This window comes from Gracilinanus agilis, chromosome 2 (genome assembly GCF_016433145.1).
Source record: "Gracilinanus agilis isolate LMUSP501 chromosome 2, AgileGrace, whole genome shotgun sequence".
NCBI lineage: Eukaryota > Metazoa > Chordata > Mammalia > Didelphimorphia > Didelphidae > Gracilinanus > Gracilinanus agilis.
The window spans coordinates 48,344,858-48,364,748 of record NC_058131.1 but is presented as its reverse complement, the minus strand read 5'-3'; the positions used below and the strand labels follow the sequence as shown (position 1 = coordinate 48,364,748).

Here is a 19,891-nt window from a genome sequence, read left to right as displayed (position 1 = left end):
CTTCCACAGTTCTTTCTCTTGATGTGGATAACATTCTTTCTCATATATCCCTTGGAATTGTCCTGTATTATTACATTGCTATTAGTAACAAAGTCAGTGGCATATGATTGTCCCACAGTGTTTCAATTTCTGTTTACAATGTTCTCCTGGTTCTGCTCATTTCCCTCCACATCAGTTCATGGAGGTCTTTCCAGTTCATATAAAAATCAAGCAGTTCATCATTCCTTACAGCACAGTAATATTCCATCACCATCATATACCATAATTTGTTCAGCCATTCCCGAATCGAGGGACACCCCCTCATTTTCCAATTTTTGCCACCACAAAGAGTGCAGCTTTAAATATTTTTGTACAAAGTTTTCATTATTATCTTTTTGGGGTACAAACCCAGTAGTGGTGTTTCTGGATCAAAGGGCAGGCATTCTTTTAAAGCCCTTTGGGTATAATTCCCAATTGCCTTCCATTATGGTTCGACCAATTCACAACTCCACCAGCAGTGTATTAGTGTCCCAATTTAGCCATATCTCCTCCAGCATTTATTATTTTTCTTTACTGTCATATTGGCTGATCTGCTTGGTGTGAGGTATTATGTGGTATATGGTTGTAATGAAAAACTATTGCACCATAAGAAATGATGAACAGGATGAATTCAGAAAAGACTAAAAAGACATGAACTGATGCAAAGTGAAGTGAGCAGAACCAGAACAGTATATACAGGAACAGAAATATTGTACACTGATCAACTATGAAGAACTAAGACATTATCAGCAAAACAAGATTCCCAGATAACCCCAAGAGACTCGTGATTAAAAAAAATATTATCCACAGCCAAAGAAGGTACTGCTGAAATCTGATCATTGAGAAGGAAATAAAAACAAAATTCTTATAACAAACATGTATAGTCATTCAAAGCAAATTCCTAGGTTGGCCATGTCCAAATACACTACATCTCAGTCTACATTCTGAGTCCATCACCTGCCAGGATGTAGATGACATGTTTCATGTGAATCCTCTGGAACATTCTTGGTCATTGTATTGAACAGTGCTTCTAATGTAATAGATAGAGCACTTGACTTGGAATCAGTAAGAACTGAGTTCCAATTCAACCTTAGTAAGGAGACACTTATTAGCTGTAGGGCTTTAGGCAAGTCAAGTAACCCCTATCTGCCTCAGTTTTGCCATCTATAAAATGGGTATGATAATAGTATTTACATGCGGGCATCTGGGTGGCTCAGTGGATTGAGAGCCAGGCCTAGAGATGGGAGGTCCTAGGTTCAAATCTGGCCTCAGACACTTCCTTGCTGCATGACCCTAAGCAAGTCATTTCACCCCCATTGCCTTGCCCTTACTGTTCTTCTGCCTTAGAACCAATACACAGTATTGATTCTAAGATGGAACATAAGGGTTTAATAACAATAACAACAACAATAATAATAATACCTACCTCCCAGGGTGGTTATGAAGATAAAATGAGAAAACATTTGTTAAGCACTTTATAAATAACTTTAATGCACTATATAAATGCTAGTTAGTTTTGTAATAAGGAATAAGTCAAGGTAGATAAGTGTAAAATTTAGAAAAGGATATTTGAAAATGCAAGCTTGAGTTAAACATTCTAAGGGCTTTTGGAATGTGTCAGAAAGGGCACAGAGCTTTTGAAATCTGGGACAGTTGGGAGGTTTGCCACTGGTAGAGGAACTTGTGCCCTGATCTCATGGAAGAAACCCCACTTGAGGAACTACAAAATAGGTCTGGATCAGTACCTTTGGAGGGTGGACCTATGGGTCTATGACAGCCTATTGGAGTGACCCAGTGGAGTTAGTGGACTGTACCAAAATCCTGGACCCTGGGACAGCAGAGAACATCGTTGGAGCAAGTAGTGAGATTCCCCAAACCCTGTCAAGCTTGTATTTAGTCTAGTATAGTGTAGTGTAAGTTTTATCTTCCCTGCCCTGATTTCCTGGGCCACCTAAACCCCTGTATCTTCCCTCCTATAGCGATTAAGAGTAGTTTGCCCCATTCCCACTTGGCCTACCTTATTTAATTATTAAAATCATTTTATGTTGCTTCCTACTGTTTCATTATAACCCCAAAGGACTCACAAATATTTAATTAGTTTCCCTGGGTAAGTTGAGTTTGTAACTGTCATATTGAATATTCCTGTCTCCCCCATTCCCTTATTTCAGTATAATCATTGTTATTATCTTGATGACATGTGTAAGTTGTTTTCCTGGTTCTGTTCACTTCACTACATCATTTCATCTATGTCTTCCTAGGATTCTCTGAAACTTCCCTCTTCATCAATTCTTATAGCACAATAGTATTTCATCAAATTCACAAACTATCATGAGTTTACGACTGAACAAATTCCAAGAGAAGATACTGACTGTATTGGAAAAGGATATCCTTCCCTTGGATTCCCACACACCAGTGTCCTAGGTCCTGGCCCTAGCCTGTTACTCTTTGTTTGGGGCCAGGCCTGACTATTAGATAAAACATAAAGGACACCATGCTAAACCCTGGGAATGCAAATACAAGCAAAATGAAACACATTCCTTGCCTTGGGAGAGCTTATATTCTAATGGAGGAAGACAGCCAGCACCTAAAAGGGAATTGGGAAGGCAACAATGGAGAAAAAGTTCTCTGAAGAACTGGAGAGATAGATCTGGGTTAGTAGAGAGCTTCTTCAAGGGCATCCGCTAGGGAAGAGTTTACCAATGGACCATTTGACATCATGGTATGGCTGAGCAGGCTGGTGTGTTGACACTGATGGCTGTGGAAAGTCCTTTAAACTTGAGCACCCACTTCTCATGTGCTAAGATTTTATGCTTTAGACAACCCAGAAGGTATATCTACAGTTGTATCCTTGGTTCCCTGAACCAATGAGCTTTGCAGTTTAATTGCCTTTTTAGGGAAAAATTAACCCATGTGGCAGGGACTTAACTCTGTATTGTGCAATACTATATAATACAATTATTAAGTGCTATGTGTATACAAATAAGAAAAGGAAAAACAATCCCTGCCCTCAAGGAGCTTACAGTCTGTTGGGGGAAGACAGTACCCTCCTAGGAGCATGATAATGGAATGGAATCCAAAGAGTGTAGCAAAATCCTCTTTGTATAAAGGTTTTGGTTTTGGGAAGAGTTCTTTGTTGTACCTGCCAGTCCCCCAAGCAGAGGGTCAGAGGATACAAGGGTACTAATGAGATATGAGCATCAAAGCTGAAGTAGTCTCTGTGATACTGAGTTTTCTTGTGATGAGCTTTTTCAGGTGGGGGCATAATGATGATGGTAGAGTGGAATCCAGAAAGTACAGCTGATGGGAAGTGAACCTTCCAAACTTCTTAGACAACACTGTAATTTCTATCAGTTCCCTCTTATCCCATGAAAAACAACTCTCTCTGCCTACCTTTCAAGTTGTGTTCAGTGGGAGAGCCCCTTCACTCCATCTTCCTGTTTTGAGATGCTTTTTAAAGATCTTTTTGGAAGGACTATCAGCTCTTGCTGCTACTAAGCCACCATCTTGGCTCTGTAAGAGTTTAAATTTAGGTTTTATGTTAAATATGAAAAATTCTAAAGTAATATTGTCCCATAAGTCAAAATGATTGTAGAAGTTTTATTTACAACAAAGTAGGAAAGAGTGAAAGTGGGAAATGTAAGAAAGAGATAAAAGGTACTGCCTAGCTACAAATACCCTAAGTTTAATCCTAATGTCTCCAGACCACAAATGCGAATCCAGAAGCAAATCTCACCAGAGTCCAAAGTTCTAATTAGGAAGCTGAAATCCGGAGAGCCAGGAGACACTGAAGAATTGCCAAGAACCTTCAGTGCCCCTGAGGCTAAGACTGCCAAGAATCTCACTAGAACTCACGATGAAGGGAGTGTCCCACTGAAGTGCCAACTAGCAGAGAGGGTCTCCTCAACCGAAGAACCAAGGAAGGAATCACTCCATTCACCACCACAGGATCCAAGGGAAGCATCTCTTCAAGTACCAAGGCAGGAATGACTCTAAGCCAGAAGATCTGAAAAGAGAAAAAGAAGTCCTGAATCCAGGAAGCCATTATCTTTTTATAGTCCTTTTTCCATGTCACTTCCTGTCTCTTCCCCTCTTCACAGGAACCAATCACAGCTTCCAAACTGCTTAGCCCTACCCAGGTAGGTAAGAGTTTTTGACTTGTGAACTCTTCCAACTAGTGACTGGTCAAGTGTTAGGTATTTTCAGTTTTTGATTGATTAAACTAAAGGTTGCTGATTGCCCAAATAGCGCTAAAAGAATGCCTGCCCTTCGATCCAGCCATACCATTGCTGAGTTTGTACCCCCCCAAAGAGATCATAGATAAACAGACTTGTTCAAAAATATTTATAGATGCGCTTTTTGTGGTGGCAAAAAACTGGAAAAGGAGAATATGCCCTTCAATTGGGAAATAGCTGAACAAATGTGGTATATGTTGGTGATGGAATACTATTGTGCTCAAAGGAATAATAAATTGGAGGAATTCCATGTGAACTGGACAGATCTCCAGGAGTTGATGCAGAGTGAAAGGAGCAGAGCCAGAAGAACATTGTACACAGAGACTGATACACTGTGGTAAAATCAAATGTAATGGACTTCTGTACTGGCAGCAAAGCAATGAATTAGAACAATTCTGAGGGATTTTTGGAAAAGAACGCTACCCACATTCAGAGGAAGAACTACAGGAGAGGAAATACAGAAGAAGAACAACTGCTTGAACACTTGGGTTGAAGAGGACATGATTGGGGATGTAGACCTGAAAGGACCACACCAATGCAACTATCAATAATACGTAAATATGTAAATAAGTCTTGATCAATGTCACGTGTTAAAACCAGTGGAAATGTGCGTTAGCTATGGAGGGGGCGGAATTTGAGGGGGTGAAAAGGAAAGTAAAAACATGAATCATGTAACCATGGAAAATTTTTCTAAAAATTAAAAAACAAAACAAAACAAAACTCCCTTTTATTTGTTGCTGTTCACTAGCGTTCGATTGTTTATGACCCTCCATGGGTTTTCTTGGCAAATATACTGGAGTTCTTTCTCTCAAGGATCAAGGCAAATGAGGTTAAAGGAACTGCCTAGGGTCATGCAACTAGTGAGTGTCTGAGGCTGGATTTGAACTCAAAGCTGCCTCTCTGAATTGATAGTAGTTTTTCCTATCAGGAGTTCCTATACCAACAAAACTCCAAAGCTGAAGGTAACAGTACAAGTAAGCACTTATTTCTATTTTACAGATAAAAAGACTAAGGCAAGATTAAGCAACATTCCTACTCCTGCTAACAAAAGTTTTATATGTCAGAGCCAATAATATAACCTTGATCAATCTTCAAGTCAGATGTTCTTGCTACTTTACTACCTTGTTTCTCTATGAATTGTACTTGCTTTGCATTTGAAAAAATGTATCAATAGATTCTGCCCTTCCCTACAGTCATCACTATAGTTAATACCCTCTCATAAAAATAAAATTATTCCAACTAACTGGGCATGTAGCTCTCTTATCTTAAAAGTCTGCCACCTATAAACTAAAAGGATATATGTTTTAATCTTAGTAATAGAAGTAGCATTGTCCTTTGTATTTGACCAAAGTATTTTTGCCATTCTTTTGTAGTCTTCGTTGTGTTAAAGGGGTTTTCTTAATCTCTCCCTCCATATCCTTAAGAGGCAAGAGAGCAGGATTTCTAAGTGGATCAGAACTAACAGGAGTCAGTGAACCAGAACTGAAGATTCCATTACCAGGGAGACCAGGAAAGAGATAAGGAAGGAGTGGTGACAGTTAGGGGCCTTTGCCTCTGGATCTCAAGAGAGCAGAAAATCTGTCTCTGAGGCAAGGGACTACTGGCAGTTGACTACTGACAGTTGGGTGGTAGAAAACTAATTGAAAGATTAATGTCTAATTATTTAGGAAGATAGGTAGTTAGTCAATCAATTTTAAATAGTGTAGGTTAGAGCAGGGCTGGTGTTTGCCAGGCAAGAAGAACCTGTCCTCAGAAGACAGTTAGAGGTAGGTTGTTAGAAATTTTAGATAGTATTAGGAATTTAGGTTTAGTCATAGGATATTAGAATAATAATTTGTCTTTCCTCCTTTTCTGTTTTCTATCTGTACTTCTCTAATTAAACTAAGTGTTTTATTCAGCTGCTCACCTCACTTTTGTCGAACTCCTACTTTTAACCCTTATAATTGACATTATTGTAGTTGAACATATTGAGTTTTTTGCTTACTGATAGACCTTATGAGTCTTCTCATGTTTCTCTGACTTCTTCATATTTATCATTTCTTACATCAACAATATTTTATTCCATTTATGTATCACAGTTTGTTTAGCTATTTTGGTATCTCTTGGCATATCATTTGTTTCTAGCATCTTGCTATTCCAAATAGTGCTGCTATATTTTGGTATACAAAGGACCTTTCTTTTTGACTTTGACCTCCTTGGAATGGAAACCCAGCACTAGGACTGCTGAATCATTGGGTAGAAACAGTAACTCTTCTCACATAATTTCAAGTATATTTCTAGATCTGTTACCTTTGCCAACTCATAGCTCTACCAGACAGTAAATCATTATGCCTGACTTCCCATAGCTCCTCCAACATGGGCTTTTTTCCATCTTTTATCATCATTGCCAGTTTGACAGGTGGGCAGTGTGATATCTCAGAGGTTTAATTTACATTTCTCTAGTGATTCTGAAGATTTCCTCATATGCTTGTTGATCATTTGCATTTTTTCTTTTGAAAACTTTGTTCCTCTATTTCTTCTCAGATTCTGTTGGCATACTGGCTTTTTTAGCTGAACTGCTGCTTGTTTCCCCTCTTTTCTTATTCTTTATGTCAGAGTAATGATACCTAGTCCATGGTGTGTAGGTATTTCTCATTTAAATAATTGTTTAAGTTAAAATTATTTTAATTTATTTCCATAAATACCATCTTGCATACATTTTGTAGTCATTTTAAATGGAATTCTTCTGTCTTTTCCCCTTGGCCTCTATTGTTAATATTTAGAAATGTTAAGGCACAGATTTATTTGTTTCCTGTTACCTTTTGGAGGTGTTGCTTCTCCAAGCTAGTTTTTTTCCTTGATTCTTTAGTGTTTTCTAAGTAAACCAAAGTATTGCCTACAAAGAGACAGTTTTACCTCCTTTTGTGAAAACTTTTTTCCTAATTTTCTTATCTTTCTGATAGAACTAGCATTCCAGAATTTCAAGTACTAAAACAAATTGTGGAGACAGAGAACATCTTGCTTGATCTCAATGGGAACGCCTAGGGTGTTTTCTTCCTTACAAATAATTCCAACTCTTGGTTTTAGATCAATGCTTTTGATCCTCTTGAGGGAAGGCCCTTTCATTTTTACAACACAAGTGTGTCCTGTATTTTGTCAAATGCTTTTTCTGCATTTGTTGATTATGTTGCTTTTGTCAATTTGCCTATTAACATATTGAACTGTGTTTGCTATATTCCAATTTTTGAATTATATTTGAGGCTATAAATCCAAGTAGGTCATAATGAACAATTGTTTTGGTTAGGCTGTGGTATTCTCTTTTAAATGTCTTTAAAATATTTTGTGTCAATAATCATTAGGGCTATTGGGAAATGGTTTTCTTCTGATTTATCCTTCCATGAATTTGGTGTAAGGATCATATATGTTTCAGAAGACAGTTTGATACAATGCTCTTTTTCTCTGCTTTGTAGTCATGCCCCTTTTCATCTAATAATAATAGCAATAACAACAATTAACATGGGCCATGCACCGTGCTAATAAATGCTTTACAAATATCTCATTTGATCCTCATGACAATCCTCGGAAGTAAGTGCTGTTATTGTCCCTATTTTACAGTAGAGAAACAGGGTGACATTAACACGGAGTTCTCCCTAGGGTTCCACATCTAGTGTCTGAAGCACAATTTGAACTCAAGTTTTCTAGATTCCAGGTCGAGCACTGTATCCACTGTACCACCTAGCTGCTGTCTGTGAGTGCTTGCGAAGATGATTTTTTTTAATCCACAAGTATAAGACTTTAATTTTCTCCTTGTAAATTTGCACTCATTTGCTTTAGCCCAGGATAGCAGATTCCTTCTCAAATAAAATGAATAGATTCTGAAAAAGCACTTGAGAAGCTTTTTAGTGGGTCAGATAATCAAACTATAGTAGTATCTAGGCTTTTTGACCAATTTTTGTAGTTCTATAACATTTTCAGTTTGTTTGGATATTTGAGTCATATTCCTAACATGGGCTGGCCCACCATATTTAGTTTCTGCGTTGTATCCAGTCTTCCCTAGGCTTTGTGGCTGGACTAAATTCAACTCACTACAAAGGGTAGCTAGGTGGTTTAGTGGATAGACCTGGAGACAGAAGGTCCCGGGTTCATATCTGGCTTCAGACACATCCCAGCTGTCTATCCATGGACAAGTCCCTTAACTTGTTGCCTAGCCCATATCATTCTTCTGCCTTGGAACTGATATTTAGTATTAATTCTAAAACAGAAGGTATGAGTTATTAAAAAAAGGATTATTTTTCATGCCATTCAGGAAATTTATATTCCCTGTTTGGTAATACACTGGAAGTTTTGTAAATATTTAAAAAGCTTTATTTCATTATATACAACATGTTTGTAAGTGTCACTATATCAGCTTTTCACATTATGGAGTCTAAGGCAGTATCACCTGATAGTGATACAAACAAATATTTTATCCCTTTCTAGTGACTTCTTCCAACAAGAGCATCAGTGCGAATAGCTGAAGTAGTCATTGGTCTTTTGAATATTTATTTTTGCATATGTGGGTTTTCTGAGAAAAGGGGCCCATTGAGGGAATAGCATCTATCAGTTCTAAGAATGTCGAGGTTGTTAAAGTTGCATCTTAGTGCACTTGGTGTCTTCTAATTTAGTTCTCCTTGTTTATGTCTTCATGCAGATTGATAGAACTCCATTCTCCTGATAGCAGAAATACTTTGATCCTACGATGCAAGGATACTGCAACTGCCCACTCCTGGTTCATAGCTATCCACACCAACATCATGGCGCTTCTCCCACAGGTGTTGGCTGAACTCAATGCCATGCTTGGTGCTACCTGTACAGCAGGAGGCAGCAAGGAGGTCAAACACATTGCCTGGCTGGCAGAACAGGTATGCTGAGATATAGGACAGTAGGGTCCTCATAGCCAGGGATTTGCTTTCTCCTGTTTCAGTTACCCACAGAATGGGCCACCCCTCCCCCAATCTGCTTTCACTTTTACTTTTTTCTCACTTTCATTTTTGAAGCACCCCCACTTTGGGGGTGGGGAGGCATAGAGGTCACAGATCCTGAAGGGGAATAGGGGAGAGAGAGAGAGAGAGGAGGGGAGAGGGAGAGGGAGAAGGAGAGGGAGAGGGAGAGGGAGAAAGAGTTGTGAGTGTGAGTCCGTGGTGGTTCTTGCAATGTGGATACAGGGCCCTACTGTTAGGTGATATTTGTTAATATATAACTTTCTCATATAGACTTAGGATTTTAAAATGTTCTATCTGAATCATCTCTGGTATTTGTATTACTGCCAAACATTAGTTATTTAAGGGATGATATGTAATGTTTGAGATTACCTAGACTCTTGGCTTCTCCTCCATCTCAAGTTTTCTGCCTAGTCCATTTCACTGTGTATTAGCATCCTACCAGAAGGGTAATGAATAAGGTTAAATGAAGAAGTACAATTAATAAATTTTCTACTTTAGAACTGGTAGAGTGGGGAAAGATTTTGTATCACATATCATCGATAAAAATCTGATATCCAAAATATATAATGAATTATCCCAAATATATAACCTAAGTAACTATTCCCAAATAAAAAATTAGCAAAATAGAAATTAAATCCTGAACGTATGTTCTAAATTATATCAATAGAGAAATGTAAATTTTTTTTAAATCATGAGGTTTTTACCTTATTCCATGCAAATAGGCAAGGATAGAAAAATATGGGAGCAAACAGTGATGGTGGGATTGTGAGAAGACAGACATACACACAGATACACTATTGTTGGATCAGTAAAGTTGTTTAGTCATTTTGAATTTCATTTGTGAATTATCCTTCTAAAAAAGTGACTAAATTATCCATATGCATTGACCTAACAACCCTATCATATACCCCAAGGAAATCAAAGACAAGTACATGTCATATATATACATATGTGTGTACATATATACACATATATACATAGCAACTATTGTTGCAAGGAACTAGAATCATAGTGGTTTCCCAGTGATTGGAGAAAGGCCAAAAAATGGGCACATGAATGTAATATATGATTGTGTAATAAGAAATGATAAATATGAACAGTTCTAGAGGAGAATGTGGAAAGTGACTGTGACATAAAAACAACAGGCACTAATAAAACATTTTTAAATATAAATAGCAGATACAGCGGAAATATCTTGGAATTTGGAATCAGATGATCTGGGTGCTACCAACTACCCGGGAACCATATGCAAGTCATTCTAGGTCTCAAATTACTAATTAGGCATGGGAGATTGGATGAGATGTCCTCTGAAGACCCCATCAGCTCTAAATCTATGACCCTGTGAACTGTTTTTAATAAAAGCTTTATGTGGGAAGTAATAAACATAGTGAGTTTGGAGAAAGTGGTGCCTTTATCAGTGCTATCCCACACTTAGAAGACAGGGTTGCTGACCCACTTTAGTTCACTTTTAAAATTTTAAACCACATGATGACATTCATTATTCCAGACTGGAAAAATATCTCTTCTTATATTTCACATAGCAAAGCAAATAACTTTACTTGTGAAATAAAACAGTAATCTAAATAAGACTTTATAAAGAAATCTTGTCACAACTTTTTTTCAGTCCCGGTCATTCTAAGGCTATTGGACCATAAAGAAATAGCAATCAGATATCTCTTTGTAATCTAAAAGCTGATTTTCTGCAAGCTCTAATATTTATATTTTTATATTGTGGTCAAGAGAGATCGAATGATTGCAGTGCTGTTTATAGCCATCAAGTTTTCTGCACAGTTCGGTAGAATTATCTGGCAACTTGAGATAGTTCACATAAGTCGTTATTGAGGAGATGGTGGCCCTGAATTTTTGGCTAAGTCAAGTGTCTGAAAATTGTCAAAGGACAGTTCAAACTTGGAAAGTCTTCTTTCCATAGCATCATTAGGCTACCATCTGCAAGCAGACTGCTGAGAATTTCAAACAAGGATTTAATCCTTGACAGGCATATAGATAGCCATGATGTAGCCTGCAGCATGTCATCCATTCTGCATCCTGAATATTTACTTTTCTTCTTTGACATAGTTGATCCAAACCCTCTGGACACTGAAGATGACCGAGAGCAAACAACTGGATTCATACTCAGCTCCGAATGAGTTAAACTACCTAGAAATAACTCTATTTGGTGCTCAGAATATAATCCATCTTAGCTGTGCTCCTTTTAAATCATGTCAGGAACAGTCTTTCCCTCTTTCTTTTGTTCTGTGTTCGGAAGCCCTGGTGGTGTGAAATCAGGTCTAGGCCCTCCACAAGCCTTGCAGATTCTCTTTGGTTTGGGCCCCTGGATCTGTATCAAATTGGTCTTGAGCAAAGTTTCTTTGGTTGGAACATTCATTTATAAAGGGCCAAAATGTTAAGGATTTGAAATCCAGGATAACTTTATTTTTCCTAGAGTGAAACTTGATCTTAACCTTAGCAGTAGGAGCTGGTTTGGCTGTTCTGCCAAAGGGAAGAACAGACAGCCTTAGGAGGTATTGTGAATGTACTTGGTTCCTTCTTCACTTCCTTTTGGATTAGCAAGTGTTCCCTCTTCTCCTTTCCAAAGGCCTATGTCAGCTTTTTGTAGTTCTTGAGATAGCAGTGCATAAAGTTTCATCGCAGGCCCCAGATCTCTGTCAAGTTCATTCTCCAACTGAATTTCTAATTTAGCCTGTGACCTTAGATCCAGCACCATGGATCTGGCCTGTTTCAGAAGGGCATCTGGCTTTATAGTGGGTTTTCTCCTGTGTAGTCAGGGCATAGGTCTGCTTTCTTTTTTTTTTTCTTTTTTTTTTTTTTGTAAAACAACTTTAAAGTTGCTTTTTAATCTCGATTTCATCAGAATACAAAACTCCATTTTCATAGATAAAGTGGCACATCTTTGCAGCTTCTATTGTACCGAGAATTTAAAATTAAGAACACAAAACAGAAACATTTGGTTTGAAAACACTGCAAATAGCCAAGTACAGTACTTTGGCAAATTAAAAATAAAAAAAAGGCTTAGATCAACAGGAAAAAAACACTTTGGAGTGTAAACTACAGACATTAGACTCTAAGACACTTTTCTCATCATCAATTTCCATAGATAAGGCAAGACTTGCTAAGTCTATGGATCATGACCCCATGGAGGTCTTAAATATCTCCAAACTGAAGCTAGAACAAATGTAGTACATAGGTCTGCTTTCTTGAGAGTCAGATTGATTATTTTCAATCATTCTTTGCATGGCTTCATTTTGAGGCAACATATTTATTTCTGTTACAGGTGTTTTGGTTATTTTTAATATTTATAGATTTTTTTAATTCCAAATTATCTCCCTCTATCTCCTTCCCCACCCATTGAGAAGGTAAACAATGTAATATCATTTCTACAAAACACATTTATTTGGGGCATCAAATGTTAAAAAACAACAACTAAATAGATTCTTCCATACTCAATGAGTTATGAAAGGCTATTTCCTGTAATGATGACCAAAAGATCCTGAGCCACCTGTTGGCTTTCATTGCCAGCTCATTGTTGCTAATTTCACCAAATGGAATAAACTCCTTATATTAGTGTGTCAGTAATAACAGCTATTAATAGCACGTAAAACTCTCAGAAGACAAAAGGAGAGTAAACACTAAAAGGATTTGATTATGATGAGCACAGAATTTGGTTAGCTTTTTTTGCCACCTTGAGGGAAATTTATTGTTGGAGTGGTTTAGGTCTTCTCTTTTTTACCAGGAACACAATTCTTGGCACCTGAATTCCCCCTCTTATTTGGGTTTCTTTCCCTATGGTTGTTAGTACAAATGCCAGTTCTTCCTGGTAGATTATCATCATCATTTGTGCAGTCATTCTGTTCTTCAGCTTATTTGTTGAACTGTCTAACCACTTGATTCAGTCATATTATATAGGTATAAGTGATCTTTGATGTAAAACCGTAGGAATGAATAATTCAATAAAGCATTTATTAAGTGCTTACAATGTGCTTGACTCAGCACTTAGGGCTGGGGATGCAAATAGAGCAGTCAGACAGTCTCAGCTCTCAAGAAACTTATATTCTGGGGGCGGCTGGGTAGCTCAGTGGATTGAGAGCCAGACCTAGAGACGGGAGGTCCTAGGTTCAAATCTGGCCTCAGACACTTCCCAGCAAGTCACTTGACCCCCATTGCTTACCCTTACCACTCTTCTGCCTTAGAGTATTGACTCCAAGATGGAAAGTAAGGGTTTAAAAAAAAAAAAAAAAAAGAAAGAAACATATTCCAGTAGAGGAAATTTCAACTGCAAATCAGTAGAAAGAGAATGGTTCTTAGGGGGCAACAGCAAAGCTATTTTTAAATCAGCACAAATATGCTTTCTCACTCCTCATCCCCAATTGAAAAAGAAAAAATAAAATCCCTATTACAAACATAGAGTTGAGCAAAAATGGCCATATTTTTAAGTATCCGTTTCTGTACTCTTATTCTTTCACCTCTCTGTCCCTTAAGAGTATCTGAATTTTTTCATATTTGTTGTCATTACAATATCATTGTCATTGTATAAGTTGTTTTCCTTGTTCTGCTCACTTTACCTTATATCAATTCATGTAGATCTTCCCAAATATTTGTGAAACCATCCCGATGCTTCACCACTTCTATAGTAAATCATATCCCGTCACATACATATGCCATAATTTATTAAGCTCTTCCCTTGGGCACCGACACCAATCCCTCTTAGTTTCCAATTCTTTACTACCACAAAAAGGATTACAGTCATCCCTCACTATATCACAGTTCACTTATCCCAACTTCAGTATAGTGTGGGATTTTGTGGATGAATGCAGTACGCCCCTACCACTCACCGAGATTATACACACACACATTGGCTGATGGAATGAAAGACAGCCATCCACAGCACTGTGTTCTGTATCCTGGGCGCTGATCGGCTCGGTGACTGTTGCATTGGTCTGTTTGCTCTTCGGCCCTGTGCCCATACATTCAGCATCTCTCCTTATCCACTTCACAGAGACATCTGATCGCAGTGTGTAGCATTGCTTTACAGTGCTGTGTTTTTGTGAAGTTTTCATAAAAGCTTGAATTTATTTCAAGCTCTATGCCATGCAAGTGTTCTGCACCTTCTCAGGCTTCTGGTAGCGAACCCAAGCACCCGAGGAAGATACTTACCATCAAAGAATAGTAAAATAAATATAATGCCGATACTTTGCAGATTTCACCTATCGTGGAGGTCTCTGGAACGTAACTCCCACGATAGGTGAGGGATCAGTATTTACATATTTTGCTGAGAATCTCTCTGTTCATCTATTCTCCATCCAGTCCCTTTTCCTTTCATTCCTTTCCCTCCTTTTTTCCTGTTGGATGAAATGTATTTCTATACTCAGTTCTGTGTTTGTATGTGTGTGTATTCTTTTCTCTGCTGACCAGTTCAGAGGAGAGTGAGGTTTAAGTGTCTTCTACTTTTGCCACCCCTTCTTCATTTGTATAGTCTTCTTGTGTACCTGTTTATGAAATCATTTTTCTTTTCCCTCCCCTTCCCTGTTCCCATTGATTCACTTTCCCTCCCTTTCCAGTCTCCTTTTAAAATCATCAAGCTAGAACTACCATTCCCAGGCCTTCAATCTGATTAAGTAGAGATTTCTCTGTGGCCCCTGGTAAATGATAGGGTTCAGAGGGGACACATGTATCCTCTCCCCGTGTTATGGAGTAAAAGCAGTTATTTAGTCCTCTATGATTATCTGTTCTTGCTTGTCTTTTTATGTTTATCTTGACTATTGTGTTTGCACTTCAGAATTTCTGCACAGCTCTATTCTTTTCATCAGGAATGCTTAGAAGTCAAGGTTCATTTTTTTTCCCCTGTAAAGTGTACTCGGCTTTTCTGGCTAAATCATTCTTGATTGCTTTCTGGAATATAATATTCTGATCTTTTATAGTAGTAGATTCTAAATCATTTGGATCCTGACTGTGGCTGCTTGGTATCTGGAGTCTTTCTTTCTGGCTTGGCAATATCTTTTTCTTTGACCTAAAAGCCCAGGATTTTGTCTGTGATGTTCCTGAGAGTATCATTTTGAGATGTAATTTTCTTCATGAATATATGTATAAATTCAAGATGCTTTTATAATACAGGAGGAGAGGAAAGAGTCAAGGAATACTCTTGAGATTACAAATTTGGATGTCTGAAAAGACAGTAGAACCCTTATGGTAGTTTGGAATGAGACAAATTTAGCAGTTGAAGACAGTGAATTCCATTTTGGACATATTTCATTTAAGGTTTCTTTGTGAAATCCAGGTAAAGATTTACCAATTTAACTTTTCTCATGCTTTATTGTTAATAGTCATTAGAGTACTCTGCCAAGAAGGTGAGGATCTCAACAGTGAAGTGAACATAGGGTCAAAGATTTAAAAGTGAAAGGAATCTTAGATATCTTTTAGTCCAGTCCTCTCATTTTACTGATAAAGAAATTGAAGCCCAAGAGTTTTTAAGTGACTTACCCAAGGTCACCCAAGTAGGAAGTGGCAAATCTGGAGTTTTTGCCAATGTCTTCTGAATCCAAATCTAGTACTCTTTCCCCTGCATGGTACTATACTTTGCTTGAATGGTTTCTTATGATCTAGTCTTTTCCTCTTGGTAATATGAAGAAAATCTCTTAATAAATAAGGTTTTAACATTGTTAAAGCTCTTCAGAAATAACGACGTTCACAGGCAAATGAATCATACTATAATTTCTTAGCTGATAAATGAACATGATCTTCACAAAATGTACTTTGGAATCCTTTTGACAGAAGTTTAGATTATAGGTTTATTTAATGATGGGGTTTTGAGTGTCTGTCTTTTGCACAGAAGGTACTCTCCTCCTCAAACATTCCAGTACTAGTAATCATTCTAAACAAATTACTGCACTTTAGTGAAGGGCTAGCATGGTATGAACTTTTTAAGAGAAATAGGAAAAAGGGTTTCATTTCACAAGATACTCTGTGCAAATTGCTGATTATAGGGCTAAGGAAGGGGAATAACCATCAAATAGTGGCAGGGAATAAATTTAGAAATTGACAGCTTTGTGGAGAGCTTCTTCTTCCCCACTTTCCCCCCCCTTTACTTCTTCAGGTTTCTTCTTAGGATGGTTTTCTCTGCTCTTAATCCCACATAAATAGCAAGTGGCCCTGTACTATTGCCAGTTTTGTAACCATATAGATTCTTCCCCTTTCTCTACTTTACCATGTAACAATCCCTTTATCTTGATATTTCAGGCAAAACTAGATGGTGGAAGGCAGCAGTGGAGACCAGTCATCATGGCTGTAACTGAGAAGGATTTACTGCTTTATGACTATATGCCCTGGACAAGAGATGCCTGGGCATCACCTTGTCATAGTTATCCTCTCATCGCTACCCGGTAAGACATATACCTCCAACACATTGGATCAAACTTTCCCAAGGAATTTTTTTATACTGAATAATTAATTTTAGGACCACTGTTACCTAAAGTGAAAACATTTCAATGTTTATTTTAAGCAAAATTGTTTTTACCTCTATACACTATATGATAGCTTCTGTTTCAGTCCAATGCATATCTGTTTTTCCTGTCATTTTCAGTTGTGAAATAAACTTGCTTCCTAGCCTTGAAGAGATTATTTATTAAAATTTTAAAAACTGCTCTTTTTAAAAGCTATCTGAGTCACTAAAATAAGTGAATAACATGATCATTATTTAATTGTGTCTAAACTACTGAAATTTTGATAGCTTTTCAGGTAGAATGATGAAAGCATTTTAACTATAATGCAATAACATGAAATAAACCATGTAGTTTAGCCCATATACTCTTTCACTTCTCTTTCTAATATAAAAAGTACATAATTTTTGGTCCACAAAGTAAGCACAGACTCATTGTGAGCAAAACCAACAGGATGTTCTGGCATAGAGAATTGGAAGATAAAGATTTGAAAACTGAAGATTTTTTAGTGCTAGGCCTCTTTAAAATAAAAAAAAATTCAATTTTATTTTCAGGTTCCCATCATTTTCTTTCTCCCAACTCCTCCTCTTCACCTCATTGAGAAAGTAAGAACAATTCTTGTTACAAACATGTATAATCAAGCAAACAAATTCTTGCATTGGCCCATGCCCAAAAAAAGAAAAATATACTTTACTCTACGCTTAGTCCTGTCTCTGGAGCTAGGGAGCATGTTTTATCAAGAGTCCTCTGGAAGTTTGGTTGGTCAAAGTTTCTAACTCTTTCAAAGCTTTTTGGCATTACAATATTGTTGTTACTATATAAATTGTTTTGGGGGTCTGTTTATTTCACTTTGCACCAGTTCATATAAGTCTTCCCAGTTTTTTCTGAAAGTATCCTTTTCATCATTTATTATAAGACAATAGTATTCCATTACATTCATGTACTATAACTTGTTCAGCCATTCATTCCCCAGTTGATGGATACCTACTCCATTTCCAGTTCTTTGACATCGTGAAAAGAGTTATTGTAAATACATAGGATCTTTTCCTCTCTTTGATCACTTTTAGGTGAGCAATATTGCTAGGCTAAATGTTATGTACAGTTTAATAGTTTGGGGGTATAGTTCAAAAATTTCTTTCTCAAATGGCTGGACTAGTTCACAGCACCATCAATAGCAAATTAGTATGGCTGTTTTCCCACAGACTCTCCAATATTTGTCATTTCCCTTTTTTTTTTTTTTTTTTTTTTTTTTCATTTTTGCCTCTCTGTTGGGTATGAGGTGGTACTGTAGAGCTATTTTAATTTATATTTCTCTATTTATGCTTGCAAGCATTTTTTCCTATGATTTTTAATAGCTTTGATTTCTTTTACTGAAAACATCTGTTCATATTCTTTGAAGGTTTATCAATAGAAGAATATGAAAGTAAAGTTTCTTAAACAATAATACCCAAATAGAACCAAACTAGAATATATATATATATCCTTTTGTTGCTATGTCTCAGCTAAACTTGTTAATTTAACTTTATTAAAAGTCAACCTCTCCCTAAAATAATAATTTGGTAGCCAGAAGTGCTCAGTGCCATCATTGTGCTATGCAGATGGAGGAAAGAAGCAAAAAGATCGTAGGGGTTTGGAGCATCTTTTCATAGGAAAAAGGCAAACTAGAGAGCAAGTGTTAAGCATTTGTCAGTTTGTATGGGATCTATTTAAAACAGAATTGTCCCTCAGTGCCAAAATTTCGTTCAGGTGCAGCTTTTGAGGCTTGTGTCCTTTTTTTTGTAAAACAAGATGCACCGTGTGTGCAAGGGGAAACTCCAAGCCACAGGGTGAAGATGGATGGTGTCTGCACCTCAGAAAAACAAAGTTCCATGGCACCTGGGGGGCTATTTCTGTAGGGAATATTTAATCATTAATGGATTCTTGTGTCTCTTATTTGAAGGATCTGTTACCTTCTCACCAAATCCCATAAGTTCATGAAACTCAGGACTAATTATAATCCTTTAGGGAAATGAATGAATGAAAGTAATGAACCAGGCATGGTAGACCAGTAACACTTGTGCTGAAAAAAGTATAATGGGGTATCATTGTGTGTACAGTTATAGGCTAGATTTTATTCACTGGTGAAGGGGAAAATATGGAAGTATGCCTGAACTGTTAGGGGGAAATATTATAACTAAAACCTGGCCGAGGTAAACTAGTGAATAATCTAAAGCAACAAGCTTTTGGAAAAGTCTAGGAGAAAATGCAGACAACCTGGTCATTCTATAGAATATACATAAGATAGAAGGATTATTCTTACTACATTTGATGTGTTTTAATTCATTCTATGAGTGAGTGGTGGTGTTGGAGAGGGGTGGGGAAGGGCCCCTGAGGGGCTAGGGAACTATGGGACCATGGTTTGTTTCTGAAGCCTGAGTTCTCACTGATAAGTTATAGTCCTGGTCCCCCAAATAGCCACAATATAAACAACCAGAAAATTTAATGTGAACCAGCAAATTTCTTAAATTTTTTCTTAAAATTATAATCAAATTCAGTGAATTCTGATAATTTGAACATAGCTAAAAAACCCTGGATATTGAATTCATACGTGCTGTGACTTATTTTGACTTTTTCCAAGATAAATTGCAGCTAAAATTATGATTTCACTTCTGTCTAGTTCAGAAAGTAAGTAGGTATATGACTACCAAAGGTGATGGGTGGAAGTGGAAGAAGAGGTTAATTTTTCTAGACAAGAGGCACTTAGGTCATTGAATGAAAGGTTTAAGACATGGAGTAGAAAGTCAGGAAGACATGGGCTCAAATCCCTTGTGTGATACTAGCTGTGTGACCATGGGCAAGCTAACCCCTTTGATCCTCAGTTTCCTTATCTATATATAAAATGGAGATAGTAATACTAGTAGTCCCTACCCTCTGTGGTTTGTTGTGAGGCTCAAATGAAAAAATGTATGTAAAGTGTTTTGTTAAATTTCAGCATGCCACGGGCATTTTAATTATTATTGTTATTTTCTCTATCGCTACCCTCTAGTCAGAGAAGATAGGTAAGAGAGAAGCTACATACTTGAGCCATTATAATAGGAATAATAAATGGCCAAAGAAAGCAAGGTTGTGGAACCCAATGACCCTTGAAGGAAGGCAGGGCTAGGAAATAGAAGTCCAATGTTTTGTTTGAGGGAGCTGGACAAAGAGTGTGAAAAGTTGCATGGATCTGTGGGGAGGGAGGGAGGGAGGG

The 19,891-nt window shown here is 37.4% G+C and overlaps 1 protein-coding gene across 2 annotated transcripts in view; it reads left to right on the top strand.

The window, feature by feature from the left end:
• SNTB2 (syntrophin beta 2) overlaps window positions 1-19,891 on the top strand; it is a 121,766-nt gene that overhangs the window by 83,361 nt on the left and 18,514 nt on the right. For both annotated transcript variants that reach the window (XM_044663149.1, XM_044663150.1), the window contains exons 4-5: window positions 8,920-9,130; window positions 16,463-16,605. In XM_044663149.1, coding sequence (XP_044519084.1) covers window positions 8,920-9,130; window positions 16,463-16,605 — 354 coding nt within the window. The remainder of the gene's footprint in view (window positions 1-8,919; window positions 9,131-16,462; window positions 16,606-19,891) is intronic.